The sequence below is a fragment of the Populus trichocarpa genome, chromosome 2 (genome assembly GCF_000002775.5).
Source record: "Populus trichocarpa isolate Nisqually-1 chromosome 2, P.trichocarpa_v4.1, whole genome shotgun sequence".
Classification (NCBI taxonomy): Eukaryota; Viridiplantae; Streptophyta; class Magnoliopsida; order Malpighiales; family Salicaceae; genus Populus; species Populus trichocarpa.
The window spans coordinates 8,922,523-8,950,472 of NC_037286.2; the positions used below are offsets into that span (position 1 = coordinate 8,922,523).

At 34.6% G+C, this 27,950-nt stretch overlaps 4 protein-coding genes, 1 non-coding gene and 1 pseudogene across 6 annotated transcripts; 4 read left to right on the plus strand and 2 right to left on the minus strand.

The window, feature by feature from the left end:
- Positions 1-2,648: 2,648 nt before the first annotated feature.
- On the plus strand, positions 2,649-2,722 carry TRNAT-AGU (transfer RNA threonine (anticodon AGU)). The gene has a single exon. It is a non-coding gene; the product is annotated as a tRNA-Thr (tRNA).
- A 4,027-nt stretch (positions 2,723-6,749) lies between these two features.
- LOC7467251 (uncharacterized) lies at positions 6,750-8,334 on the plus strand. Its single transcript, XM_002301109.4, has one exon. It carries the CDS (start codon positions 7,146-7,148, stop codon positions 8,235-8,237), a length of 1,092 nt encoding a protein of 363 aa, XP_002301145.1. The 5' UTR covers positions 6,750-7,145; the 3' UTR covers positions 8,238-8,334.
- A 65-nt stretch (positions 8,335-8,399) lies between these two features.
- On the minus strand, positions 8,400-10,970 carry LOC7493604 (NADH dehydrogenase [ubiquinone] iron-sulfur protein 4, mitochondrial). 2 transcript variants are annotated; one of them, XM_002302368.4, is made up of 5 exons: positions 10,724-10,970; positions 9,938-10,026; positions 9,461-9,590; positions 9,191-9,220; positions 8,400-8,662 (listed from the first exon to the last, which is right to left on the minus strand). In XM_002302368.4, exons 1-5 carry the CDS (start codon positions 10,874-10,876, stop codon positions 8,615-8,617), a joined length of 450 nt encoding a protein of 149 aa, XP_002302404.2. In that variant the 5' UTR covers positions 10,877-10,970; the 3' UTR covers positions 8,400-8,614. The 2 variants fall into 2 exon arrangements, with proteins under 2 accessions (XP_002302404.2, XP_024450526.1); XM_024594758.2 differs by lacking the exon at positions 10,724-10,970 and adding an exon at positions 10,161-10,460.
- A 6,171-nt stretch (positions 10,971-17,141) lies between these two features.
- LOC7472655 (F-box protein At3g12350) lies at positions 17,142-19,460 on the plus strand. The gene is made up of 2 exons (XM_002301110.4): positions 17,142-18,184; positions 18,880-19,460. Exons 1-2 carry the CDS (start codon positions 17,324-17,326, stop codon positions 19,336-19,338), a joined length of 1,320 nt encoding a protein of 439 aa, XP_002301146.1. The 5' UTR covers positions 17,142-17,323; the 3' UTR covers positions 19,339-19,460.
- A 1,627-nt stretch (positions 19,461-21,087) lies between these two features.
- On the minus strand, positions 21,088-23,340 carry LOC7462842 (LIM domain-containing protein WLIM1). The gene is made up of 5 exons (XM_002302369.4): positions 22,922-23,340; positions 22,123-22,219; positions 21,979-22,022; positions 21,779-21,868; positions 21,088-21,605 (listed from the first exon to the last, which is right to left on the minus strand). The coding sequence occupies exons 1-5, from the start codon at positions 23,054-23,056 to the stop codon at positions 21,378-21,380; spliced, it is 594 nt and encodes a 197-aa protein (XP_002302405.4). The 5' UTR covers positions 23,057-23,340; the 3' UTR covers positions 21,088-21,377.
- Positions 23,341-24,920: 1,580 nt separating this feature from the next.
- Positions 24,921-27,890, plus strand: LOC18096277 (GPN-loop GTPase QQT1-like; annotated as a pseudogene).
- The last annotated feature ends 60 nt before the right edge of the window (positions 27,891-27,950 follow it).

Below are 27,950 nucleotides of genomic sequence, written 5' to 3' on the forward strand. Positions count from 1 at the left end.
CTTAAATGAAGAATCTAAAAATAAAAGGAACCAAACATATAATAATAAAAAATTGAGTATCTAAATTGTATATTTACACGCCCCTGAACAATTTACAATTTACCATGAAAGAAAGAAGTCTATTAATTTTGCTTAATATCAATTTTAATCATTGTTATTTTAATTCACAATCACTAAAAATCTTGTTATACAAAATTGATATTTTATTTAATCCTGGAACAACCTTAGATACCTTAGACATATGGTAACATGCAGTCCAAGAGAAATGAAAGAAAATTAGGACAATTATAACAAAACTTTAAGGACAAAACTGAACTACATTGCTATAAATAATAAAATGTGAGAGACCGTGTTCTTTTTAATGGTATGTCTGAAATCTAATTAGAGGAAAATGACTAAAAATGACCCAATTAACAAAAAAGAAAAGAAAAGAAGTCATCATTTGTTTCGACTAATTTTATTGAGCAAATGAATTGAGCTTTATATATATATATATATTGGTAGACCTTGGGATATTTGATAGGCTTCAATTATAATGGTTTTATGCCTGAAATCTTTGCTTACACGACAGTATCTCACTGTAGATTCGTGTGATATATGAAACCATTGAAGTTTAGGCTTCTGGTTGCGGCTTGAGATTTGTCGAGATGGTCCCCAACAACGGCACGGTCAAAACTTGCTACGCATTATTGTGTCGTGGAAACACCACCATTTTTCACATTCAGACTCTCCCTCCCTTCCCAGATGATAAGCGTCTGTCTACTTCCTTTCCTTTTCATTGCTAACTCCATCCATAAAAACGAAAGTCAAATCTCCATCCATTAATACCTTTTGTCCTTCACAGAAAATTTAAACCAATTGTTACAAGAAAGTCGTCCCCTGTACATGCTAATAGTAAACTCCTCCGACCATTTTACTTTGTTAGTCTGCATCACTTTGTCACATTTTATTTATTTATTTATCTGCCCTCAAAATGATTGGAGAGAAAATAAGAATTCAAAGTCCACAAATTCCACCGGAAATCTCCAAACGCTTGCATATCCATAATCATATTCATTCGTGTGTTTTGTTCAGCGGTTGATCTGTAAGGGTGTCAATTAGGATCTCGAGGCGTTAATTAAGAATTTGACAAGAATGTGTCTCCAAGAAGTACGCCAAAGATGTCCTCACGCGTACAAGGATGCCAGCCTGATGATAGTCTTGTTGCTCTGATCATTTTCTTAGGAAGTCGCATTTGAGGAATGCGACCCATGAGTCCTGGATGAGGTTTGCCAGCTATTCATCAAACTCTTTATTTTCTAAAATATCTTTTAGATTGTAATATTCTAACTTTTCTATATACATATATATATATATATATATATATATATATATATATATATATATATATATATATATATATATATATATATATATATCAGTGTTACCCGAACATGTTGAGAAACTAATTCGGGTGGATGCAGTGAATTTATTACATGATTGGAGTTATGGTCACAGCCACATCAAGCATTCAAAAGCAGGATACTGTATACGTTTTGAAGTCTTCATTCAAATTGAAAAATGACAGGATCTCAATTTGCAGGTATAAACTCGTTTAGAAGTATGGTTGTGATTATTTTTTAAAATGTTTTTTATTTGAAAATACATCAAAATAATATATTTTTTTATTTTTTAAAAATCATTTTTGATATCAGCACATCAAAATGCATTAATATTAAAAATACATCAAAACGCTTTTGAAACGCAAAAACAAACAATACCTTATCTCTATCCCAACAGTTGCACATCAACGTCTTTTATCTAGTTTTCTACTCCATATTAAGATTAATGTTTTTTTTAAGTTAAATTTTTTAATGTTTTTAGATAGTTTAAATATATTAATATTAAAAATAAATTTTTAAAAATAAAAAAATATTATTATTTTAATATATTTACAAATAAAAAATACTATATAAAAAAACATCTATGATCCCACTTAAAATGTGAACATCTTGAATATTATAAGACATCTATAGTGAAGAGAAGAGGGTTTAGTTTCTTGAAACGATGTTTCTAGATGGAAGACTGATCAAGATATGGAATGGAGTCATTCGATTTTATACTACATGCCTAAAGGAAACATTTTCGTAACTGTTAAATTCAAATTTCACCATTTTTTTCAATGTATACGTACGGACAAATTAATTTTATTCGAAAAAAATAAATTTTGGTCCCACAACCTATCTTTTCTTGTTGAAATGTATCTATTATGTTTCTTGATATTATTCACTAAACAATATCTATTTTAAGGAATAATATAATAGTTTAATTATTTAATTAAAAACTCACTTTATATATTTATTGCTTCTTAAACTACAAATAATCTGTATATATCCGTGATTCATTCAAAATAAAATAAAAGGGTAGCGTTGTTTATTAATAAAAACTTTAAGAAATATAGAGCGGGAGGAACACAATAAAAAATAAAATAAAATAAAATAGAAACGCTCATTTTACCACAAAGGACATATTCTAACTGCGAGTGCATAAGAAAGCTCACATATATTTAAAAATGGACGTTGCCAGACCACTGCCCCACTAAGCTTGGTCCATTTCAAAACACAAAGAATAACATATGTATAATATATATTAGAAAATCCTATCAGAAAGCTTTCATAGCTCAGTTGGTTAGAGCACCCGTTTAGTAAGCGGGAGGTCTTGAGTTCAACTCTCAATGAAAGCAGCAAAGTGATTTTTAACTTTTTGGATTTAATTCGGTACCCCCTTAATTAAGCGCCATTTTGCTCCTTAATTTCGGTACCCCCTTAATTAAGCGCCATATCAGCTCTCAAGCAGTAGGATATCGAAAATATTAGTTTAAGGATGTCGATCAGCACTTGCAATTTAACTAACAAATGAGCAGTAGCTTTCTTTCCAATTATTTCAACCTTATAATACTTAAAGCCATTTTGCTCCTTAATTTCTAACAATCATTCAAGTCCCGCCATCTGATGTAGATGAGCCCACAGCTTGATAGCGTGTATAAAGGCACCTCAACCATCAACAAGTGAAAAGGCTGGTGACTATGCCCGGCAACGCCGACCTTGCCTGGCTTCCATCGCTCAGGAATTCTTGTGGCGTACGCATATCAATTCTCCGAATTCCATGCAAGATTCCCATCAGGATCTCAAAACCTGTGGTTTGGAGGGCCTCAGCCCTCAGGTTGTTTCTTGTAATGCATCAGCTTATGAAAAATAGGCGCCACACCTGACAGGCCCATCCCGAAGAAGAGCGCAGCAGGAAAGCTCCTAAAGTCTGGCCTCAAATTGGAAGGAGAGTGAAGATGACGGCAACAAAACCCAATACTGTTATGAACCCCATATAAATGCCTGCATAGTCAACTCTCTACACTGCAAGACATCCGCTCTGAGCAGCAGGACAACAGGAGGCGTGAGCTGCTTGCTGGCAAGCAGAACATGGCCCCTCCGAAGAAGGCCAAGATGGTCTATCTTGTGATTGGATGAAATTCTACCGAAGCTATAATGTACATCTCATCATCTTCTGCAACTAGCTATGCTAGATGGAACTTTCTTCTTCTTCTTCTTCCTTTGCAGTGTCATTGGATAGTTTTCAAAAACAAATTTTATTTATCAAGTTTTATCATAATTAAAATAGATATTTGTAAAAAAAAAAATCAATTTAAATTCTTAAAATATATATATATATATATCGACATTAACTATTTATGACATCAACCTACTAAATCTTGAAACATAGTTGTGCACTCCTTCCTTCATCCACTCTCGAGGATCGAATACAGATCCTACTTCAAAAACAAGCCATGATTTGTCAATGACTTGTAAGTATAAATACTCTTCAGCCTTTTCCATATACCTCAAGTTGCCTAGTACATTGTATTTGACCTCTAGCTAGAACCAAAGTCGATCAAGTTTTACTCACTGTTTTCTCCTAAATTGAGTTCCCATCGTTGCCTTGGATTTGTGCAAGTTTACTCTCTCGAAGAACAATATCAAGTCCTTGAGTTGTTAGAACATCCTTTACTTTGCTTTACCAAATCAAATAATTCAATCTCAAATATTATCTCACCAATTTTTGTCCTCACCATTTCAATTCTAGCTTATATTATTACGCGCTTAAGAGATAGGTTGCTGGAAAACCAAAACTATCAGAACAATTGTTTTTCTTTTAATGACATATTATTATTCAAATTAATTATCAATCAAATAAAAAGATTTAGAGCTACTAACGGATTAAAGATTTCTCCCTTTTGACACCAAACTCATAACAGTGATAGGTACGAAAATTTTTGGCCCACTTTCAAAGGCTCGGGTGAAAAGAGTTGGACTAGGCACCCCAACATCTTTTTGTGGGCTTAGTCGCATAACCCGAGCCTGACCTTTAAATAATGTATCTTGATCTACTTTTTAAGTCCGAAAACATGTGCTAAGTTCTTTTTCTTTTTCTTTTTCTATTAATTTTTATGTAAGAAATATTTTATTTCTCATAAATATTATCATGGTAAAATTATTCTTCAGCTCATCCAATTAAGAAAAAAACAAGGATTAAGGACTATAAATACTCTTTATATTGCTAGGTAAAGGGCAAGTTTTTCTTACATTAAAAAGATACAAATTTAATACAAAAACAACCTTAATTTTAGAATTTAAAGCTATTTAAGTATATTTATCACTCTTTTTCTATACAAAGTTTGTGACTTTATTATTGGAGGGTTCTTAAACACTTTACAAAAGGATTTTTTTGCAAGTATCAAAAGGTATTTATCAATAAAATTGACCTTAACATTAAAGAAATAAGCTATTTAAAAAGATACTTGACCAATTTATTATTCAATCACTAAAAAATCTTATTTTATAAATACTTCTGATTTTAACACTCATTAATTCATATGAATAGCTAAACCACTTGATATATTATTTTAAACATTAGGTTAATGAATTCGTGTTGTAACTTATTGGTTGAAGCGCACACGGCTTAAACTCAATGGAAGTAATTAAATCCCTTGGACGATAGATAGATAACATATTACATGTTTTTTTCTTCAAAAAAAAAAAGAGCCCTTGTAAAATAAATAAATAAAGGCTTAGGTGTGCGGACCTCCTTTAGGACCACATGCTTGGACTTCTTTTAACATGTTTATAGGTTTTTTTTATTGGTCATTTGAGTTTTTTATTTTTTTAAAAAAAAATTTCATCTGTTAATATAAAAATTATATTTTCTTTAATTTTTTAGCTATTTTTTTATCTTTTGTTTTTTTTTTAAATTTCATCCTTTAACATGAGGTTTTGTTTAATTTTATCCTTTAATATTAAATAAATAGTAAATCAATTTTGTATTTTTTTTATCATATAATAAAAGCTTTCCCCTTATCTTTGCTATTTTGTTTTTTTTTTTCAATTCTATCATTTAATATGAAATTTTTATTTAATTTTATTTTTTAATATTATATTAATTTTTATTTTTTGGATTTACATAATGAATAAAATCATACCAGACAATTCTTATATAATTTATTAGATTTTCTAAGTATTTTCAAGTTTAAATCATCATACCAAGTTTGATAATAACATCAAAACTTTTTACTAATTTAGATATATATATTTTTTCAAACTATAGAGAGCACGACCGATAAACTAGTTTAAACTATATTTTAACATGGAAGACAAGCCTGGTCCCTCTTACGATGTCTTCCTGTCAATCCTTCTGGACAATCGTAGTGTTGATAAAAGGAACTCTTGATTATTGTTGTATTTGTTTTCATCACTTCCACACAGCTACAGACACCCACCCCTACCATGCATAGGCGAACGGTCCTCGACATCATTCTCCAATTTTTATTCTCGTTCGAAACATTTTATAACATTTCTCTCACCTGGGGAGCTGGATTCTACTGGGGCCCAGCGGCCACGACTAACTTTACGAAGAATTTATTTGATAATGCTGCGTGTTCGTTAAAAATTATATTATTTTTAAAATATTTATTTTTTAATATTTTTGTATTATTTTAATGTAGCATTATCAAAATAAATTTTAAAAAATAAAAAAATATATTTTTTTAATATTTTATTTTTAAATATCTACTGGCATACAGAAAAGGTAATCGCTACGGGGTTAACAGGAAAAGCAGCACACTTTCCAAGGGCAAACAAAACGTTTTAGCAGTTTTTTTTTTTCGTTTAATATGGGTGTCTAGGTCAGCTTGCGTGCACCTCGACTAATCCCACGGGCCCTGAAGTTAACGACCATGTAAGTCTTCAGTGGCTATCATATAAGCAACCATAGAACTCGAACCTGAGACCACAGAGAAAGCGAATCTCTTGATCCCAAACTCTTATCACAGGACCACTATCTAGATAGTTGTTTTAGCAGCATTCTTGCTCAAAAGCCATGTGTGATTTTTATTTGCATTTTTTTTTGAAATTAATATATTAAAATTTAAATTTAAATTTAAAAAATAAAGAAATATTATTTATGTAAAACGGCCATTTCACTCGTCCTGCCATCAGAATTTAACCATCCCTTTGCATGCAGTACAAAATTGTAATGCGCTGACACATGTATGGCAGCCAAAAATAACCGACCCATATAAGATGCCTCATTGGTAAAACCGACACCAAAAACAAAAATGGCCAAACCAATCCTGATAGGTGTATCCACGCATGGCAGCCAACTCCACACGCGTTATAATGAGAAGGGCTCTAATTGGTGTGTGAGAGGGAAAACCCAGAAGTCTTAAAACTGACTTCGGTGCTCAGTTGTCAACAGCCATTGTCTATCCATGATATGTGTAAGCATGCATGGAGCCCACTAACATACCCTAATCCCACATGTCCCTTTCTCTGAACTTCTCAAACACGTACCCACAGTCCAATTTCCAAGTGTCAACTTCCCTGCCTCTTCGATTCATGCTGCCTCTTCGCTTCATTGGCCAAAACCCACCCTTAAAACTGCCCAAAACCCATCAATCCCTCTGTAAACAGAGTACCCCCCCTCCCTCTAAACTCTACGCATCTCTGCTAATAAGAAAATCATTCTGCATTTTCTTCTAAATCACCCAGGCTTCTTGGCTCCTCTCGCTTGAGAAGCCGCGGTAACCGTAAGTGAAGCACAACGTGAAACTAGCCACCATGATCAAGACCCTGAGCCCTTGCTCCAACACAGCAAAAACAGCTGAAATTATGTCTAGGTATAGGCCAATAGCTCCAAGGCCTGAGGGTTCTGCGAGTTCAATGGATGAGAGTTCATCCATGTCTCAGAAAATCCGAGAATCTCCTTATTTAAGGACCCTTTGGCCACAAATGCAGGCCAGGCCTACCAGAACCAGGAAGAGAGGTAGAGCTGTCGTATCACCACCTAACATCAAAAGGCCAAGAACCCATTTGCTGGGCCTTTCTTCTCCTAGTCATGTAACATCCCCAGCCAAACATCTCTCCTTGCAGGGTTTTGTTCATGGAATTCCCCAGCTTCCTGTTCCAAACCTGGTTGGGGTCAATAGCGGCTTGGAAAATTCAGTTACTATGTCATCAAATCTAGTAACACTTCCACTTCTTCAGAGTCCTACAACAGTTACTGTTGTTGCAAACCAAGCAGCAGTTCCTGAGCTTAGTTGCATGGAACCAAATAGAGACAAGGTAATAGATTTAAACACCGTGGCTGAATTTCCGGAAGAGAAGGATCTCCTGCAACAATTACAGGTACCTCCCACCAACAATGTTATAGCACCTCAACCGCTTCGACTGGTAGGCTCAAGCATAAGTATAGCCTGCATCAGTGAAGACCCAAGCTTCATCCCACTGGTGAGAGTTCCAAAGAAGCCAGAGGAAGTCGAGGAAGAAGTTGAGTCTGAGGTCTTGCCAACAGTGATATCTGATTCCAACAACAAAGTGAGGCTAGCAAATTCTGCTTACAAAGAAATGGTGGGTCAGCCAGAATGTTCCTGGCTTGACTCGATGATGACTGGCGATGGAAGTTTTGCAGGCAGGTCATGCAAGAGGATATGTGGGGAGGTGGAGCTTCACCTTTCTGATTTAAGAGTGCCAGCATCTTCAAATGGGTTTTCATGCTGGGTGAGGATAGAATGGTGCAACAAGGGGACAAAGAATGTGATCATTACTTTCTGTGATGTTATCAGATTATCCTGCGCGTCCAGGGATTACCTCTTTAGTTGGAGGTTCCACACTCGTGGCAGAAAGGATTTTCAGTCCAAAACCAATGCTTGAATGTTTTGTTGTATACAGTAGCTTACTAGACAGCGCACTAATGGTAGATGTACACACATAAGACGTCAAATATAAGTAGATTTGGTCAGCTCTTCAATGAATGTCTAAAGTGTATATAAGATCTTCTTTTCCCCTTCGGTTTGTCTCTTCTAGGACAAGTGGTGGTTAAATATCATTGCCAGAATCTCATCTAAGCAAAGAAGATACTTACAACACAAGCATAAGAATTGTATCTTCCAAACAGAAAGTTCGATAGTTTTAATTCGCAGAGACATTAACATATATGATACATATACACAGATATTAGACATGATAATAATTAGGATATGCGTACATCTTTTCAAGTGTCAATATGAAGAACTGTTGTAATTTCGCTCTTAATTTGCCGGGCCCTTCCACTTGAAATTGTCAGCGTACGATTTAGGCTGAAATGGGGTAAAGAAAACAATCATAAATGGAGAGAAATAGTGAAAAAGGGTTTACAACTGGTTAATCCTGGACTATCATCTTAAATATCCTAACACGCAAGAAAGTCAACTGGATGTCAAGTTGTCAAATCTAGAAAAGGATGATTGATATTTATATATATCCACCAGCTCTGGAGGCTGTATGATAGCCTTTATTTTTTAGTATTTATTGTGTTTAGGAATTGAGGTGTTATACATATAAATTGTAGAAAATAAGAGGAGGGGGGTTAGGTAAAGGATAAAACAGGGCTGTGGTAATATATTACATGCAACTTTCAAAACAAGTTCAATGGCTGCTGTGAAATATCCCTCTCCATCCTTTGATAAATTATACGACTAAGTTAGATTTCTCAGTAGAGGGGTCTTAAAATTTACATAAATAGGAAAAGATTTTGCAGTAAGCTACCGAAACCACCCCTGGTTTTCTATAGAAAGCAACTATTCATCCTAGGGAATACGGAAATGGGGGGGGGGGGGGGGACAAACCTTTAGAAGAGGGGTGTGACGTTTCTTGACCTGCACATGATTCAAATGTTTCAGAGATAGGCCGAATGGAATCAATAAACTGAAAACATTGTCGTTAAGATACAATAATCATATAGGAATCAAGATAATGTAAAATGCGGTACCATTGTGATTTTAACATATTTATTAGGAACCTCCATACAGAACGAAATCACTAATAGTGAATGCACAATGAAAAAATTAGAAAAATTATAAATGCACAGCAGAAGTACAGGCTAAAGAGGAAATTACCTCATATTCCCAACCATGTTTCTCAGCAAATGCCTTTGCAGCTTCTTCACTGTCAAAACTGATCCCTGCCTCACCTACATTGGCATATGGATCTCCCGTAGAAGTCCAGCCCATCAAAGGATTTTCCCACCTGGATAAAATATGATAACTAGTTAATATTATAAGATGCACATACCGTATGATGCTTACAATAATTGGCCGCAAACAAATCATTAATTGCACGGGTAAAATGTTTGCCAATACATCTAGAAAATACTTAAAGATAATTTACTCGCATCCTAGAATTATCAAATTTACAGCTAAAAATATGGGGTTGTCAGTGAAAAGAATTCACCACGACGTATCTCAAACGGCTCTTTATATGAGGGACTAAAAGAGATCAAGAAGTCAGAATCCAAGAACTTCATCCCTATAATTTATTTAGTAGAAGAAAGATATGTAAAGCAGGAAACTGAGTAATTGACAAAGTATGCATACTTTTGTGTAGACAGGAAATTAATTTTCCATCTCCCAACTTTCCCTGAGCCCTGTTGCGTTGCCGTTCGAGCAGGTGAATAGATTATTACCTGAAATTCATCAACCCCATAGCAAGCCAATGAGCTCAAATTCTATGAGGGTCAAGAGGAAGGGAAACCCAATTTCAATAATGAAAAAAAAAAATACAAGCACATAGCAATAGTGATAGTCATTGTATATTCACTTCATTCATCTTAAATTCTTAAAAATTTAAGTTCCTCTTTGCGATTGTTAACTAGGAGCTAATTAGGGTTTAGTGATTCAACTTCTTGCGGAAGCTGAGAAGAAATTCTGTTTGACAAAACAGTCTCTTCTTCTATATTGTATTTGTAAGGAAGAGGGTTTAGAGAAGAAGACAAGTCGTCCACTGCTCAGTATCGCAATGAACTTGGAACTGCAGACACGCATATGCCAACTAATCCGCTATGTTAAACGACACGTCACTTGAATTTAGCTATCTTGGATAAACCGCATCGTATTGAATATTAACTCACAGAGATGACAACACCACTGATATCAACAGCTATAATCGTCTTCCTTTCTTCCAATTGCAAGTTCCCAATAGCAGAGATTCGTGAATTCGATTCATTGAGTAGTTTTTTTTTTTTCCTCTACATGAATTCGATTGCTTTCTTTATGTATTCTCCACAGCCAACAAATAACTAAATCAGAAATACAAATGTCAATGAAAAACAAATAATCCAAATACACAAGGAGAGCAAAATAGTAAACAAAACATAAACTCACCCTTCTACGAAGGTGTTGCTCCGGAATGCCAGAGATCATGCCGACCTCCCCGGGATTGACCTCAACCAAGGCGGATGAAGATAACCATCTTCGTGAAGATAAAAGGGCCAATCGATGAGCCCTAGTAAGATTTAGAACACGAGAACTCGCCATTTCTTGGAGCTTGCTTGATCAGATTTCTTCAATGCTAAAAGAGCACAAATGCCTTCTACAGACTGGCCTGTTATATTTTTGTGGAATGTTGATGAGAGGCTCATAAAATAAAATTATTTTAGAAGTTTCGCGCTTTCTCTGCTGGCGCGTCTCCAAGCTGCCACGTCCGGCTTGAATTTTATTCATACCATTATTTTTATTCAGAAAAGTGAGTAAATTATATTTTCATACCTGTAAATTTTGTTGTTATACATTTCACCTACCACAGCTTTGTTATTATACATTTCACCTAATATTTTTCTAAAAATTCCAATTTGACATTCACTTTCAAAAATTAAGGTGTGAGCTCGCCTTTTCAATTTTAAGTTTTTAGCATTTTTATTAAATATTAACCTGTGAATAAATATTTTAATTTTCCACTATTAAATGTTTAATTATTTAAGTATATTCTCAAAATTTCTCCATCTTGAATAATATACAAGCCCAATTATCTTGAAATATAGTTATAACGGAGAACTATTCATAATGATATTAGAAATAAAATTATGGTTTTGTTTTGTATGATTGTTATAATTAAATTAATTTAATTTTTTTTTAACTCCAAGTAAAGTTACAAGGGTTTTTTTTTATAAATAACTTTTGATTGACATGAAAAAAAGTTGTTATTAAATTAGATCAAAATTTTGTTTTAAAAAAATAACTTTTGACTCGTGGATTCTAGATAGTACCATCTTGCTTAAAAACATATTTTGAATAATTTTCATTAACCACACTTCTAATTTAAATCAATTTTATTATAAGTTATTTATGAAATAAAACTTTTATACTATAATTCAAAGGAAATTTTTTTTTTATATATAAGTTATGTCAAATTATATAATATAACATTCTTTACTCTCACTGAATTTATTGTTCGAGTCATTGTTTAATTGTTTATAGTCAATTTTTTCCTTTTAGGTATTTAAAATTTTTATTTTTTACACTATGCTCATTGAACTTAAATTATTATCAATTTCTTCCTTCAAAATTATATTTTCATTGTTCTATGTTTTAAAAATTGTTTTGATTTGCATACTCTAACATGTACGATGTGTCAATTTAGTGTATCTGATGTGTCATAAAATATTCCAATGTTAAATTAAATATCAATATTACAAAATAGAATTTTAGGATATAGTTAAAAATATTGTAAGAGCAAGGATCAAAATGAACATAAACACACAATTGTTTTTTTATTTTTACTATTCAAATGGCAAGGAAAACTTCAATTTGGTCCTTGAAGTTTTTTTTCCATATTTGATTTAAGTTTTTATATTACAGTTCTAAACTTTATTTTTATAATTTAATGATAATTGTTTTTATTTATTTTGAGTTTTAAATTCAACACTTGACTACATATTATATATTTTTTTCTTCATCTTAACAGTTAACTAGAAGAAAGGTTTGAAGATTCAGTTTTTTTGGTCATAAGGCTTTTGAGGAGTTATTTTTAATGATTCTTATTTTGGATTGAACTAAGTAGGAAAAACTTCAAATGAATCAGGTCTTTCCATAATTGTTTAATGAGATTGAATCTATTATTTTTTTGAGCTAGGCTTGAGTTAATAATCTACAAAATAAGTCATATAGACAATATAAAAGACCCTACAATGCCTTAGTTAGAAAAGTGTAAGGGGAAAATATTGTATAAAAGAAGAAGAATAAAAATGTAAGAGAATGTGTGTGGATATATTGTGTTAATACTCGGTGATTCTCAAGTATTTATATACCTAATGTATTTACATTGTAAATCATAAGATCGCAAACTTACTCGTAAGAGTATTTATAGAGAATATTTAATTCATCGTGAATGATAATGAAATTAGTTTATTGATACGAGTTAATTATATAGACATCCATCATGTTAACTTGTGAGACAAGACTTTCAAGTAAGCATCGCGGTAATAACTTAAAGAATTTAAGTGGGACTCATATTAATAACTTGTAAGATGAAAATTTAGACATGTACCAATATTGATAACTTGTAAAATGAAGAATCTAGGATGATACTAGTAAACCGGGCATGCCTTGAATCTCATGTCATGTCTAATATGATAATGAATAAGTGTGCCTATCAATTTAGGTTGGTTGTCTTTTTTCTTTCATTATTTTTCTCTTTTTTTTACCTTATATTTTTTGGTAAGTTTATTTAGGTCAAGGTTATTATTTTTTTTATTGGCCTTGATTGGACCGAGTTATGAATTGAATTAAAGAGTCATTAAAGAATCAAAAAGTAGATTAAAAATAAAAAAAATAATTTTTTTGATGCATGTATAACACACTAGTGCGTTAACAAACCTATCATCTTCTAATGGCATGTGCGATGGATCTCGATCTTCGATGATGATCTTTGTTGGAAGCATTGGCATTGTCTATACAAGGAAAATCCTTTTGTACGGTGTGTGTTCACAAGAAATCTACGGTGGAGCTCTATGGCTTGTTTTCCTTTTTCTTTCCTTATATTCCTTGTTTTCTCTTTCCTCTTTCCTTTCATGTTTGGTTAGGTCATCTAGCCCAACCAACTGTCCTGTTAGTCTATTGGCCTAACCAGCTGCCCGATTAGGCTTTTTTTTTTTCCTTTCTTTATTTCTCTCCTCCTTTACTTCTTCTTCTATTTTCTTCAAGCCTAGTTGGGCTTATTTTGGCCTAGTTGGGCCCTTTTCCCTTTCTTTTAATCCTTCCCTCTTCTCTTATTCCCTTTTCCTCTTCTCATTTGAGTAGGCCTTTTTTCCTCCTTTTTTTTGTTTATTTCTTCTTCTTCTCCCTCTCTTCTTATGCTTGATTGGATTTATTTATCTTGACTCGTCACAGTATATATTATTGGATTGGTTTGCTGACAATTAAGTGGATATTTGTGTCGACATCTATTGATTTTATATGGAGATTATGAACTTAAAAAAAAAAATTAATTTTATTCAATTAAGCCTTCAAAGTTTAAAGTGTTATACGTGTTTTTGAATAGAAAGAATATAATTAAATATTTTTTTCTAATTTTTTTTTTATTAAAAAAAAAAGACTTCAATGAAAAGTGAATCTAGTCTTGCACATCTTCGCATCAATATAGCAATTTGGATATGTGGTATCCAATTTAGCATCCCTAGTTAGCTCTTTGGTACCTTTGACCTAGTGAGATCGATTAAATTTTCTATAAACGAGTTGACATGCCCGCGCGCTGCCGCGAATTTATAAAACAAATATACTTGATAGTGCTATAAGTGTGAACCAACGCTAGATAAGTAATAGAAACTAAAGGTATGATGGAGCAAATATTTCATGATGGAAAAAAAAAGTTGTGTTGGTGATAAAAAACTTAGAGACTGAACAAAATGATTTGTAGCAATCTACAGTGTTTTGTGAGGAAAGATACAGTGCTTTCGCCACATGATTTAGCTTTTCTGTTAATAAAAAGCAAAAAAAATTACAAAGCTAAATTCTCTACCAACTTAATATTAAAAAAAAACCAACAAAGATAATTTTGAAAGGAAAAAAACCCATGAGGAAAAACGTTGTAGCAATTGACAATGTTTTGTGAGGAAAACTATAGTGCTTTCCCCAATAAAATAAAATAAAAAACCATTTAGAGAAATATTGTAGCAATCCACGGTGTTTTGTGAGAAAAACTACAACGCTTTTCTCATATGATTTGGCTTTATTGTAATTATAATTCTTAACCAACTCAATATTAAAAAAAAACAAAATCGACAAAGATAATTTTGAAAAAAATCATATGGAAAAACACTGCAACAATTCACAGTGTTTTAAAGAAAACAAAATTACAAAGCTAAATTCTTAATCAGCTCAATATTAAAAAAAAAATCGACAGAGACAATTTTAGAAAAAAAAAAAAACACCAAAAAAAAGGAAAAAAAAATCATGTTGGAAACACTGTAGCAATTCACAGTGTTTTGTGATGAAAGCTACAGTGCTTCCCCACATGATTTAACCTTATCTGTAATGACTTGTAATTGTAATTCTCAAACAACTCAATATTAAAAAAATAAAATTGACAAAGATAATTTGGAAAAAATTATAAGAAAAAAAATATGCAGAGAGACACTGTAGCAATCCACAATGTTTTGTGAGGAAAGCTACAGTGCTTTCCCCACATGATTAAGCTTTATTACAAAGTTAAATTCTAACCAACTCAATATTAAAAAAAATAAAATCGACGAAGATAATTTTGAAAAAAAATATTACCAAAAAAGAAAACACAAAAGAAACTGAAAAAAAAACCATGTGAGGAAAAACTGTATCAATCCATAGTGTTTTGTGAGGAAAAACTTGTATTTACTTGTAATTGCAATTCTCAACCAGTTTAATATTTAAAAAATAAAATTGACAAAGACAATTTTAGGGAAAAACATAACAAAAATAGAAAAAAACCATGTGGAAAAAAACATTGTAGCAATCAACAGTAATTTTCGAGGAAAGTTACAGTGCTTTCCTCACATATTGTAACTGTAATTTTTAACCAGCTCAATATTAAAAAATAAAATAAAAAAAGATAATTTCAGAGAAAATTACAAAAAAAACCATGTGGAGAAACACTGTAGCAATTAATAATGTTTTTTTTTTTAAAAATTACAAAACTAAATTCTCAATCAGCTCAATATTAAAAAAAATTGACAAATATAATTTCAAAAAATAAAAAAATAAAAAAGAAAAACTACGTGAAAAAACACCGCAACAATCTACAGTATTTTAAAAAACAAAATTACAAACCGAAATTTTTAAGTAAAATCAACAAAAATAATTTTTTAAAAAAAAGAAAAAAAAATGCAAAAAAAAAGAAAAAAATAGGAAAGTTGAAAAAAAAAAAAACAAATTTACACTGTTGTAATTTACAATACATTTTATGTGAGAAAACAGTAATTCTCTACTATTTAGATGCATGTATAATGATGGCTTGTCTGAACTTGTATCTAGAACCTAGCCTAATCATGTCTCATTAAAGCTTTTTTTTTTTTCTTTTAATAATAATTTTCTTCTCGGGTTCTTGTTGCTCAAGTAAGGTAATCAAAATAACAGGCCTTCTTTTTTCAACATAACAATGTTGTTTTGAATTCTCATTGAAATAACGAGTAACAATCAATAAAATAAGTGTATAAACATTTTATTTGTTTGCAAAAACAGTCAAAAAGTCTCGTAATTGAGTTGTCATATACACCAAACAACCCCTAAATCCCCTCAAATTTGCGTACTTAACCACCTTAAATTTATCGACAAAGTATCACGAAACGTTTATAGCTTGTAAACAACTTTGTCTGTTCGAGTAATTTAAAAAACAATGAACAAAGATATACTTGGAGGGATTATTCTTAACAGCTCTGGCTAATACGTTAATCATCAATTTATCATTTGAATTGATCATTAAAGCAGTTGATGGTTGGATTGATCTCTACTTGCTGTCATTTCTCTTGAATTGTTTTTTTAATTATTTGTGAAGTTTGAATAAATCAATTTATACAGTTGGGATTTATTTTTTTCATCTATTTTCTGTGTTAAAATTCACCATTCAGAATCATATTCTAATCTCTACACATTCCATATACATTGAATTTATTATTTTGAAATTAAATTCTCAATTCTCTATTAAGTTAATTATTTTTATAAGGGTGTTTGAGAGTGTGATAGAAATTTTTTTTTAAAGTGTTTTTTACTTAAAAATATATTAAAATAATATTTTTTTAATTTTTAAAATTTATTTTTAACATTGAATTAAAATATTTTAAAAATATTAAAAAAAATTTAAAATAAAAAAATTAATTTTTTCTTTTAAAAAACAGATTAAATATCATTAACAAACAACCTCATAAAGTAGTAATTTTATTATTACCGGGATTTGATAATCCTAGTTTTTTTTTTTAAATTTTTTAAAAAATTAGGATATGGAAAAAGTGTTTAAACTTATATGATGTGTTACCTTGATAATAAAGAAAAAAAACTATATGCATTCAAAAAATATATTTAAATTTTTAAATAAAATTTTATCTTTAATTATCACCTTTTTTTCAATTAATAATTTTCGTTAAGACTAAGCTAAGCTCTCATACTTAATTTTACCATGCTTCAATGACTTGCTAAGCACAAGTCTTGGCCTTTCATGGGTTTGGATAAATTCACAATTTCAGATAATGACTTGGCGTGTTTGAAGAAGACCGGAAGAAATATCAAGTGCCTGCCTGCTCGCTCTCTAAATTTCCTCCCTTGCAAGGGCCATTAGGTCAATTAACTCACCAGAATAATTCCCTGCTCTCCAAGCATCTGCCGAGTGCCGAGTCCTAATATTTTCCTCTTCCTTCCTTATTTGCCCCGAGTCCCCCCACAAAATCCCAACTTTAATCCAAACGCAACCTTCCCATCTTTCCTAGAAAATTCTCCAATTTTCCCGAGAAAATCAAATCTCACATGGCAGAACCAAACCTCAATTCCTTCTCTGATTTTCCTGAAGACGTCCAATTCTGCATCCTCTCGTTCCTAAGCCCAACAGAAATCGCCAATTTCGCCTCCACTTCAAAACGGTACGCCCCTCTCTGTCAAAGCGACAGCAAACTCTGGCACTCACTTTGCGACAGGAGGTGGGGCTCAAAGACCCAAATCAATAAATGGGGTAACGGTCAAATCTCCTATAAATTGCTCTACAAAACGCTTAACAAATGGGAAAATCTGATCGGTTTCTGGCGTCGTTGCGGTCAAAGTCAACAGAAAGAAACGGTGAAGCCGCCGTCGTTAGTTTTCTTCGAGTGGGGCTCTTCGTTTCTCTCCGGTTGGAGAGTCTCTCCGTCTCAAAACGCCTATAGCGTCATAAAGTCTCCATTCTTGTGGATAAGTATTTCGCCCGAGGGTGAAATTGTGAATTATTTGGATCCAGAGGGGCAAAACAAGAATAAATTATTTGGTGAATTGGGGTATTTAGATATGGATGTAGTTCCCGTTAACGTGAATTTTATCGGGGACTCACATTTTAGCGTGGAGGAGAATGTGAATTTTGCTTACAGAAGGAGTTTGAGTTCCGGGAATTTGAAAGGAGAGGATAACGGAGAAGATATTGTTAGTGTTGAAAGTGGATCAACAGGGAGTTTACCGGAAACATTTGAGATTTATCAGTATTATGCAAACAGGATGAGTCCAGGCGCGGATAGAGCGATAAGGAGGCAGAGGAGGCGAGAAAAGGAGAAGCAGGGGAAGAAGAGGTGGGAGACTGAGCATTTTTTGAAGATTGTTGATTCATCACCCACGCTTGATCGGCCTTTGCAGGGTCTGTGGAAGGTGGGTGATTCTTCTGTTTCTACTCTGTTTTTTTGAAGCTTGAGGATTAGTTCATGTTAGTTAGTTTTGTCCTGAGCAGCCTTTTATTGTTCATTTTACACAGAATTTGAGCATAAGGCATTGGACTCTGATGTATTTCCATGTTGGCTAGTTTAACGTTCATTGTTTTGCTTCTCGTTCTTACATTGAGAGATTGGAACAAATTTTTGAGCACTTACAGTGACACTGTTCTCTCCTCCAACATTCATGTGGTGACTAGTAACTGTCCCACATGAATGCGAGGGAGGACTGTACGAGAGTATTGAATCATCTTTCAAGAAATTGGTCAGTTTGTTGATGTGCATTGTGAATGTGGGTCCAATGCAAGGAATAACAATGCCATGTTTCAACAAAAGCACCAATCTATCATCCGTAGCCATGTCAAGTAAAAAACTTGCCATCACATAAACTTTGATTCTGGAATCAAATTCGAGGGAATTGCTCTTTGACTGGGAAACTTAATTCAATTTGGTGTCGGTGGTTAGCCAATTTTTAACTCTTTTAAGAATTGCTGTGATTTTGGTGTGACCAATTGTCTCCTGTCTCGGCATCCTTTCAATTTGTTTACTGGCATATCGCTTGGAAGATAATGGAGACATAAAGGCATTTCTCATATTCTCTCCCCTCCTCACGTTCTTTCCTGCTTCTTGTTGCAGGGAATCTGTGAGGACATGAAGTTGGAATTTTATCTTGTGGCATATGATGAATTTGGCATCTCCTGCCGAAGAGTTGGCGACTTGTCTGAGCGTCGCTCTAGTTCTACACCAGTGTTTTGGACGTCAGATCCTACTTTTGTAGAGTCCCCTTTTCCAACTGAGGAAGAATATATATATGATTCTCGGATTCATATTCAGCCACCTGAAGCTGCAAACTTGGATTGGAAATTCCCTTTAGAAAATGATGTGGTCTCTCGCATTATGTATATTAACTCAAGTTATGATTTAGTAATCCTGGGAGTGGAAGGAGCTTCTGTGAATCCTTGGCGAGTTGAAGGAAGAGTTTGGCAGTACAGGAATGGGACGTTTGGATATGGCTTTCTTCGGGACCATTTTATTGTGGACCTGAAGCACATTGCCAAAAATGGTTGTCTTCTTGATATCCCCGTAGACTTGTAGTGATTGATATCCTTGTACAGATCTTCTGCTCACGAGTAGATTTATAGCCATATGCCATAATGCTCATTGGACCTGTACTCTGTTGTGGAAAATTAATTTATTGTAATGACCACATTTATTCAGGGTTGATTTGTTTCCTTTGGTTCCCTCCTTTCCAAAATGCCCAATTACACATTAATTGGTAGGGTTTTATTAGGATTTAGACTGCTGAATGATGCCGAAATTCAATCCCTTTTCCAGTAAGATTGCTTCCCTGATGGCTTAATTCAATCGAAACATGTTGAAGAAGCTCTATTTGAAGCCTGGCAATTCCTCAGTTTTCTTTTCACGTATTTGGAACGTGAGCTCTGTTTGAAGCCAAAGCGTTGTTTCCCAATCCTATCATTGGAATGGGAGGTCTGCTGTGAGGATTGAGGAGCCAGATGGGTGCATGGCCTTGCCATTTCGCTGGAGTTTCTTAATTTCGGAACATATTACATTTATTACTGGTGCTGCAGATGTTAACAATCACGAATTTTCATGGTATTGATAGTGCTGTAGAAGGCTGACGTAGTGTACGAACAAAATAGGAAGATGCTGCCTCGAGAATAAAAGCGCAGGTAAAGAAGCTAACAACGCCGGAGAAGTGCTCCTAGCTGAAGGGTTTAGGTTGCATAGTCAAATCCGTCTTTGCTAGATCAAAAGCTTGATACCGTTGTCTTTGATGTTAGTTTGTCCTTGCTTGTGTGGCTGTGACCCCTAATTTAAAGTGATGAGACCTGCATAATTGCAGGTGTTCAGTCGAGTCCAGCCTGCCTTAGGAATCTTGCATTTAAAAGGGAAAAAAACCAGCAATAATTGAAAGACTCCAGAGGGTAAAACATTCTTGAACCGTAATATGGCGACTGACGGCAATATTAGAGAGTTTAGAGACATCAGCAAGAGTCTCAAGAAGAGTTATTTTTTAACAGCCCACTTATCTTGGAAATGACTTAGTCTGAGATAGGATCCATCAGCTAGAAGAGCACTGCACGTTGCGTGGTGTCTGGTGCATCCCCGTCGGCTCTTGAAAATCCAGAGAATCGAGTGCCTCCCATACCCTGGTGTACTCATAACTACATCAACTTGTGGTAGATGAAACAATGTAGGCAAGGAAAGTTGGTAAAATGAATTTGTAACTTCAGGAAAAGGATTGGCTTTAAGGGTTGGTCTCGGGGGTTTCAGTCCCAAACCCATTGGCTGTTGGTGGATTGCTCGAGATGTTCCTGTGAAGAGAGTGGGTCATCGCGTGTTGGCCGAGGGATGGACTAGGAATGACCCCTACGAGGGTCTTCTCCAGGCGTTGAATAGTCGACTCAGAACTTGTACGGACAAAGAGAATCCAACTATTTAATTAAAACAAAGTATTGCGATGGTTCTTGGAGATGCTCACGCAATGTGATTTATGTCCAATGCTCTGAATGTCAAAGTGAAAAAATTCAACCAAGCGCTGTAAACGGCGGGAGTAACTATGACTTTTTTAAGGTAGCCAAATGCCTCGTTATCTAATTAGTGATACACATTAATGGATTAATAAGATTTTCAATGTTTGTCTACTATCCAGTGAAATCACAACCAAGAAAATGGGTTTGGCGGAATCAGCGGAGAAAAAAGACCCTGTTGAACTTGACTCTAGTTCGATTTTGTGAAATAACTTGAGAGGTGTAAGATAAGTGGAAGTTTCGATGAAAGTGAAATACCACTATTTTTAATATTATTTTACTTACTTCGTGAACTGAAGACGGGCACAGTAGATCATAATAAGCATTCCCAAAATACACGAGTTTAGCTCATCATATGATCACATGCTAGAATCAAATAGGTCTTCTCATCTCACGCGAGCATCCATAGTAGCAGAACAAAATCCAAATACAACAAACAAAAGCCCACACATTTCGGTGATAAATATCATGATTTCAATCTAACTCGTAGCATAAAGCCATTTGAACTGCAGGAAGTGTAAATAAACCATGAGGGTGACAGCAACATCGTAAGGCAGGAAAATACACTCGTTCAGCATTTTATGATTCAGCAGAAACTTCTCTTCCATTAGTTTTGTCATTCATGGAATCCTTCTCAACATCACCCTCAAGTTGGCTCAGATTACCCTTTTCCTTGATAAGTTGGTTGTGGTGGTGTTTGCAGTAGAGGCGACCTTCATGTGCAATGTAGTTGGATGGGCTAATTGTACATCCTCCATGAATGCATTTGAAGCAGCTTTTGTGGTAAGGAGTTCCATTCACCGAAACCTTTTAACAGAGAAATATTAATAGTTTCAAATCAATGATAGGTGTCAAGATCCTTTACAGCTCAGTATCTTTTTGAAATTTAGTATATGATGATTAAAAAAAACATAGAACATGGAAACGAGCAGTGTCTGCTCTTAGTGTGTTGGATGTTTTTGAAATGTTGCAGTCTTTACCTTCTCAGTTGGATAGACAGTGTTCTTGCAGCCGAAACACTTGTCTCTGGTTCCAGCGAACATGGTCGAGACTTTAGTTGATATAGGTTTCTGTTCAAAACAAATCATGGTTATAGAACAAAAGAGAGGGGTTAAAGACTCAATTGAAAGACATAAGAAAGCATCTAAATGCCAGGAATACAGGGGAAATTTTTTTTTACCTCCCCATCAACAGGTTTCTCTGGTTTTACAATTTTTGGTGTCCCTGGAAAGGAAATTGAATGCAAGTAAATCAGTTGGAATTCGAAAAGAAAATGAATGACTTGTGCAACACTGGCTTCATATTAGTTTTTCTTTATTTTTACCCTCAAAGCTTTTGTCAAGACTTCCAGTTCTTTTGAAGAGTTGATCAAAATGTGGCCTGCAGTAGAGTACCCCTTCAAAGGAATTGTAGTTTCCAAGCTGCAAATAAGAGCTGAAACTTGATAAATTATCTTTTATTATCTCTAGCTCAATACATATTGCTGAAAAAGTCCAAGATTGCATTAAGAAGCTGATGCGGGACGTTATTACATTTCATGGGCTCCCAACCAATTTAAATTGGTTAGTTAGGATCATAAATTCGATCAATCAGGATTGTTCTACGACTTAAAGCTGGAAGGAGCTAGTCTTCGTTTAACAGTGAATAGACCAGTGAGAATGTCATCAGAAGAAGGAGATGAAAAAAATCATGTCACTACGGAATATCAACACAATGTACCCTAAGGGAGCTCCTCCACCTGAAATGTTTGCTTCAGTGCCGGAATTATTGAAATTTGTATCTTATTGACTGATGTATTTCATGGCACTGTTAGTTTCTGGAGGGTTTCAGTATCCAAAAGGTGATATCGTTCTGCTCATAATACTGAATTCGAAATTAACTTGAGAATCCAATCATCCATGAAACGTGACAAATCCAGGCATATGCTATTATGAAAGTTATATAGCTAAGACTAAGAGGACAAAATTTGAACCAGGAAGCTAAGCAATATTGGGAATACATGGAGCTCAATCTGTATTTACTAGAAAACGTCTAGGAATTCAACTTTAACATGTGCTAAAATATATGGATCTACCGAGTTTTTTTATCTCTTGTTAAAACTCTTGCATATATATAGAGCATACCTTGAGGGTTCCTCTGCAATGATGGCATCGGAAGCAAGCCTTGTGGTACACACGGTTATCAGCAGCTAACCTGTCCACAAGATAGACAGTCTTGTCACATGCCATACATTTCTGGGTTGTTCCTGCAAATGCCATGGCCTCAAAATTCTCAGCTTAGAAAATGCAACTGTAATCTCCTATGCTCCTATCGCCTTCCTTTGCTTGCTTTGTTTCTGTGGAGGACTAATGAGAAAAGTAATGAGGGGAAGATAAGGAAGAGAAATGATGGACAAATGTGTGCAGCAGGTTATTGCGGAGACCAAAGCAGAGTTGTACAATTGAAGTTAGTGGCAAATGGCAATCATGTTGTCCAACTTTGAAGCGCCTAACTAGGGTTGTCAATATATATTTTATCTTCTATTTTTCCCCTGTAATCCCAACTTTTATAAATACTATACATATAAAAATAGAAAATTTTAGCTTTAGTTTGGTAATGTGGTTGGATTTTCATGAGAGACATTTACCTTGCTTTGGTGCAATGTCTTATCGAAAAGTTCCTTTACTGTTTGCTACAAACTGAAAACAATAGGAACTGGTATGATTAGGCATGGCTGTAAGTGGGTTGTCATAAATTTGTTCGACGATATACCTGGCTGGCTACATAATGGAAAATGTTATATGCAAATTCAACCAGGCACGTTGTATATGGATACCAAGTACCCTCCTGCTTCGATTACTTTTATTATTTGTTAGATGAATCCATAAATGTTATAGTTGGACATCTGCCCTGCTAATATTATCCTACAAAAATATCTCTGGTTTCATACAAATATGGGCCACGGGATTAGGGTTAGTTCTATGGCTAAACTTTGAAAGAAGAAGGCGGGCACCATGAGAGCTGGAGTCTTGGACTGATCCTGCAGGGAAGCTTAGTTAGATTTCTGTAAGGTTGAGCAACTGTATATGCCACGTATACTGAATTTCAAATTGATCACAGAATTCAGGAGCCTAATTTGCATGATTTTCCAGTGCTTTTGACATTTGACCAAACAGCGAAAAACAGAAGAGTGCGAATGGCTTTGCACTCTTGTTGAAACAAGATCCTCAACTCGAAAAAGAATATGATGGGGAAATAGCTAGAAGGCAAAGGATGTCTTAATAAAAGGTTCGATGTTCTCTTCAAATGTAAGCATTGAGGATGTTTGAGCTTACTGATAAGGTAAGATTAAAGAAAAGATCCTGTACAGTTTGTACAAATCTCTCCACCATAACCGTGTATAGAGGTGGTTAAATCACAAATGTAGGTTGTTATGGGTTCATCCTTAGATTTCGACAATGTGCAAATACTGGAAAAGGCACTACAAACCCCACACAGGGAAAACAAAAGAGTCTAAAATGATGGATTTACTCTCTTTATTGGGACTCTCTATGCTACTCAATGATGACGAACATTGATCCCCACATCCATTGATGACAACATTGCGTCTTCCCAAAATTCTGCTTCAAACTTGTAGTCCTACCAAGCCAAAACGAGAGAAGCCTGAACTGTACTGCCAGGCGGGTAAAGTGGGCTAAAGACCTAAACTGTGGCCCAGTTTTCTATTTGGAATAGACCTGTTTCTCCTTTTCTTTTTGAGAATTTTAGAATAGACTCCTTGGGTGTGCCCTCATGATTCATGAATTATGATGGTCCAGCTAAGCTTGGTCCTCCCAAAATAATTCCCATGTGAAATACTTATCAAATATTTTTGTTTTCTTCGGTACAGATGGAAAGAAAAAAGCAACAAAGCTTGCCTCTTAGAGTAGCAAACACTAGCGGCATCCCTTGAATAATCTGCAGCACTTGCATCAGTCTAGAAAAAGCAAGGATTTGTACCAGCAGATATGCCAAGGATTAGCATGTCATGTTTAAATCATATTTCCCCAAGCTAGAACCGTGTGCCCTAAATAATCAGGTGGATCACTCTGATCTAAAATTGAAGTTTAAACCTGGTCCAAGTTGGTTTGGGGACCACATGCAGCATGTCTTTTAAAAATTTTACTATCCGTAGTTGTAATTACTAATTTGTAAACAAGCTACCCTGGATTCATTGAATCATAGTCACCGGGAAAATGCAGATATAGTGAAAAACACACAATTATCAACGATCATATATATGGTTCCGCATAGCCCTATCCATTTTGCATCGTAGAAAACGTATTTGTAAATATTGTTCGGTCAAAGATCGTAGCAGGGCATTTGGTCTTTTCGAATGCTTCTCGTTTTGTGTGTGAGAGGCCCCAGGTTCGATTTTCGGAATGCTCCTACTTATATTACGGAATGGTGGTGTTTGGCCCACCAGAACCGGGAAAAACCACCTACTGCAACGCAACATCCTCCAATTCATAAGCCTAATCGGAAGGTGATTTACAAGATCAACGAAAATGCTGATAATAGTAATTTCTTCATGTTAACGGCTTCATTCAGGAACGATACGGTTATCAATTTGGATCCTGCAAACGATGCATTGCCGTAAGCTTTCTTTCTTTCAAAACCCATTTGGCAATATTTGTTTGGTCATTGCGAAAGATTGTCCTTTACAAGCATGTAGGTATGATTTTGCTACTAACATTGAAGATCTTATCAAACTAATTGATGTAATGAACGAGCATATTCCCTTGGTCCCAATGGAGGTCATCCTACCTGCCTGCCTACTATTTCATATCACTCTTTATCGTTGCTCTCTGCTATTACTTAGTTGCTTAATGCAAAAATATTATCTGGTGTTTCTTTAGGTCTTGTTTATTGCATGGATTATTTGGAGAAGAATATCGGCTGGTTGCTATCTAATTTGGAACCTCTATTGAAAGGTTGTACTAGGTTGTTCTGTTTTGAAGACTTAAAACCCACTAGTTGATACTGGAATTATAATTCTCAAACACTCTGAGTCATCTTGCAGATCACTACCTTCTTTTCGATTTTCCATTCAAATGTCAAGAATGTTATCATGAAACTCATTAAGAAGTTGAATCTTAGGGTATGCTTTGCTTCCTTAAGGCTTCTATATGATTTTAACCTGTTAATTACTATGTGATCTTGATATTATGATTGAATTTCTCAATTTATGCAGTTGACTGCCTTGCACTTAGTTGATGCCCATCTTTGCAGTGATCCTGGAAAATATGTTGGTGCATTGCTTTTGTCACTATCCACAGTGCTTCATCTGGAACTCCCACGCATCAATGTCTTGTCTAAGATCGATCTAATTGAGAGCTATGGCAAAGCTAGGTTTGGTTCCTTTCCTTTCTTTCCTGTTTTGAGGATTATGTTATCTTGACGAAATATTTTAAGTACTTATCATAAATGTCTTTCGATGTGTGCAGCTTTTAACCTTGATTTCTATACAGACGCGCAATATATACTTATCATATTTGCAGCACCATCTCGATCAGGATCCTCGTGCTGCTAAGCACTGGTCTTTATTCATAGAATCCATTCCTGAATTCTTCAAACCAATCTTTGTTCTATACTCCATGCATGGTATGTTGAATGCTTGAGTTTTACCTTTATCAATTCTACCCTTTTGCTCTTTTATCCATGTACAACATTGTGGGAAATAGGATGTGATTCTGTTGATGACATTAATTTCAAATATAAGATCATACCCATCGCAAAGTTTGATTCAACAAGTGGTCATATGGTAAAAGATGTAAAACGGTGCTTTGCAGAAACGATGGTTCTTAATGTGAGATCGTCATCAGTCTATGTTGGGTTGTTTGAAGGTCCATAATTAAACTGATGTATCATTGACTGGAGAATGATATCAATTCTGATAAACATATTGGTGTAATTACCCATTCAGTTGTAGAATATTTTTTATTTGAAAGCTGTTAAAACTTCTTTTTGCAGAAAGCTTGCAAAGGAGACATAGTAAAAGACTTCAGCGTTGTCGTTCTTACAACTTTAGACATTCAGGCTAGTGAATTTCTTCCCGCTTCTTTCTCAAAGTCTGTATAAAACGTTTATGGATGTGTTTTTAGTTAGACATTCCTTTAACGGACAAAGAGAGTGTAGGGAATCTTGTGAAGTTGATAGACAAGACCAATGGTTACTTCTTTGCTGGCATCGAAGACAGTGCAGTTGAATTCAGCAAGATTGCAGTTCGCCCTGTTGGTCGGGATTACGACCGTTATCCTTACTGTTGTTAATGTTTATTGTGTTTCGATGCAGTCATGTGACTTAAGGTATTATTCTTTTTTAATTGTTCTCTTTATTAAGCATGAGTGATCCTACCTTGTTTCTACTTACTGAAGCTCATGCAATTGTGTGCTCCAGTAGATCTCATGCATGTTCATTATGCATATAATTGTGCTTATCTATTTTAACAGTTCTTAGGAAATTTTCATATTTTGTCAGAAATTAAGATCCGGTTGTCTCAATAATAGATTAGTTTTCATTATGGCCTCAGTAATTGGTTAGTTATTGACATAGAATTAGCTTTTTCCTTGGCCAAACAGTCCACAGCTGCAGCAGTGCAAGAGAAGTACATGAAGGGTGATGAAAAACTTGATTATGCTGACTGGAAACCTAGTCTGTTGATCCAATTCTGTAGTTTACTGGTAGATGATACATAGAACACAGATCGAGGAAGTTCGCATCGTCCTCCCTCCACTTGCATTCATGTATGATGTATATAATGAAAGACTGGAAGCTGAGCTTTTCTCAGTGATTATGGATTGAGGCTCACTCCTGCACGCGGAATTTAGCCCACAACCTCCCCTTCCCTTTGAAGGAGTAATTTGCTACCAGGGGAGCCCCGTTGGTCGACCTATTCAATGTTGATATGAAAAATTGCTATATTTCCAAAGACGAACAGCATCTTGGCATTGCGAAATGATCTGCATAAGGGGCAGTCGCCCTTAGCAACTGCCCTGACACTCGCTCTCCGATGAAACCACGTGAACTTAAAAGCATAATTAAGCAACCGGTAATCTTTCTTCTTTTTTTTCCTCTCGTTTTCTCATCCCTCTCAATCTCACTTGCAACTTTCCTGTTCTTTCACAAGAAGAA

Excerpts from the sequence above, each read along its gene's own strand:
- LOC7467251 (XM_002301109.4), top strand. The coding sequence starts at position 7,146 with ATGATCAAGACCCTGAGCCCTTGCTCCAACACAGCAAAAACAGCTGAA.
- LOC7462842 (XM_002302369.4), bottom strand. The coding sequence starts at position 23,056 with ATGGCATTTGCAGGAACAACCCAGAAATGTATGGCATGTGACAAGACT. Across the intron at positions 22,220-22,921 it reads ATTGCAGAGGAACCCTCAAG|CTTGGAAACTACAATTCCTT; the intron begins GTATGCTCTATA and ends TCTTATTTGCAG. Across the intron at positions 21,606-21,778 it reads CTGTCTATCCAACTGAGAAG|GTTTCGGTGAATGGAACTCC; the intron begins GTAAAGACTGCA and ends CTCTGTTAAAAG.
- LOC7493604 (XM_002302368.4), bottom strand. The coding sequence starts at position 10,876 with ATGGCGAGTTCTCGTGTTCTAAATCTTACTAGGGCTCATCGATTGGCC. Across the intron at positions 10,027-10,723 it reads AGCAACACCTTCGTAGAAGG|GTAATAATCTATTCACCTGC; the intron begins GTGAGTTTATGT and ends GATGAATTTCAG. Across the intron at positions 9,221-9,460 it reads AACATGGTTGGGAATATGAG|GTCAAGAAACGTCACACCCC; the intron begins GTAATTTCCTCT and ends AATCATGTGCAG.
- LOC7472655 (XM_002301110.4), top strand. The coding sequence starts at position 17,324 with ATGGCAGAACCAAACCTCAATTCCTTCTCTGATTTTCCTGAAGACGTC. Across the intron at positions 18,185-18,879 it reads CTTTGCAGGGTCTGTGGAAG|GGAATCTGTGAGGACATGAA; the intron begins GTGGGTGATTCT and ends TTCTTGTTGCAG.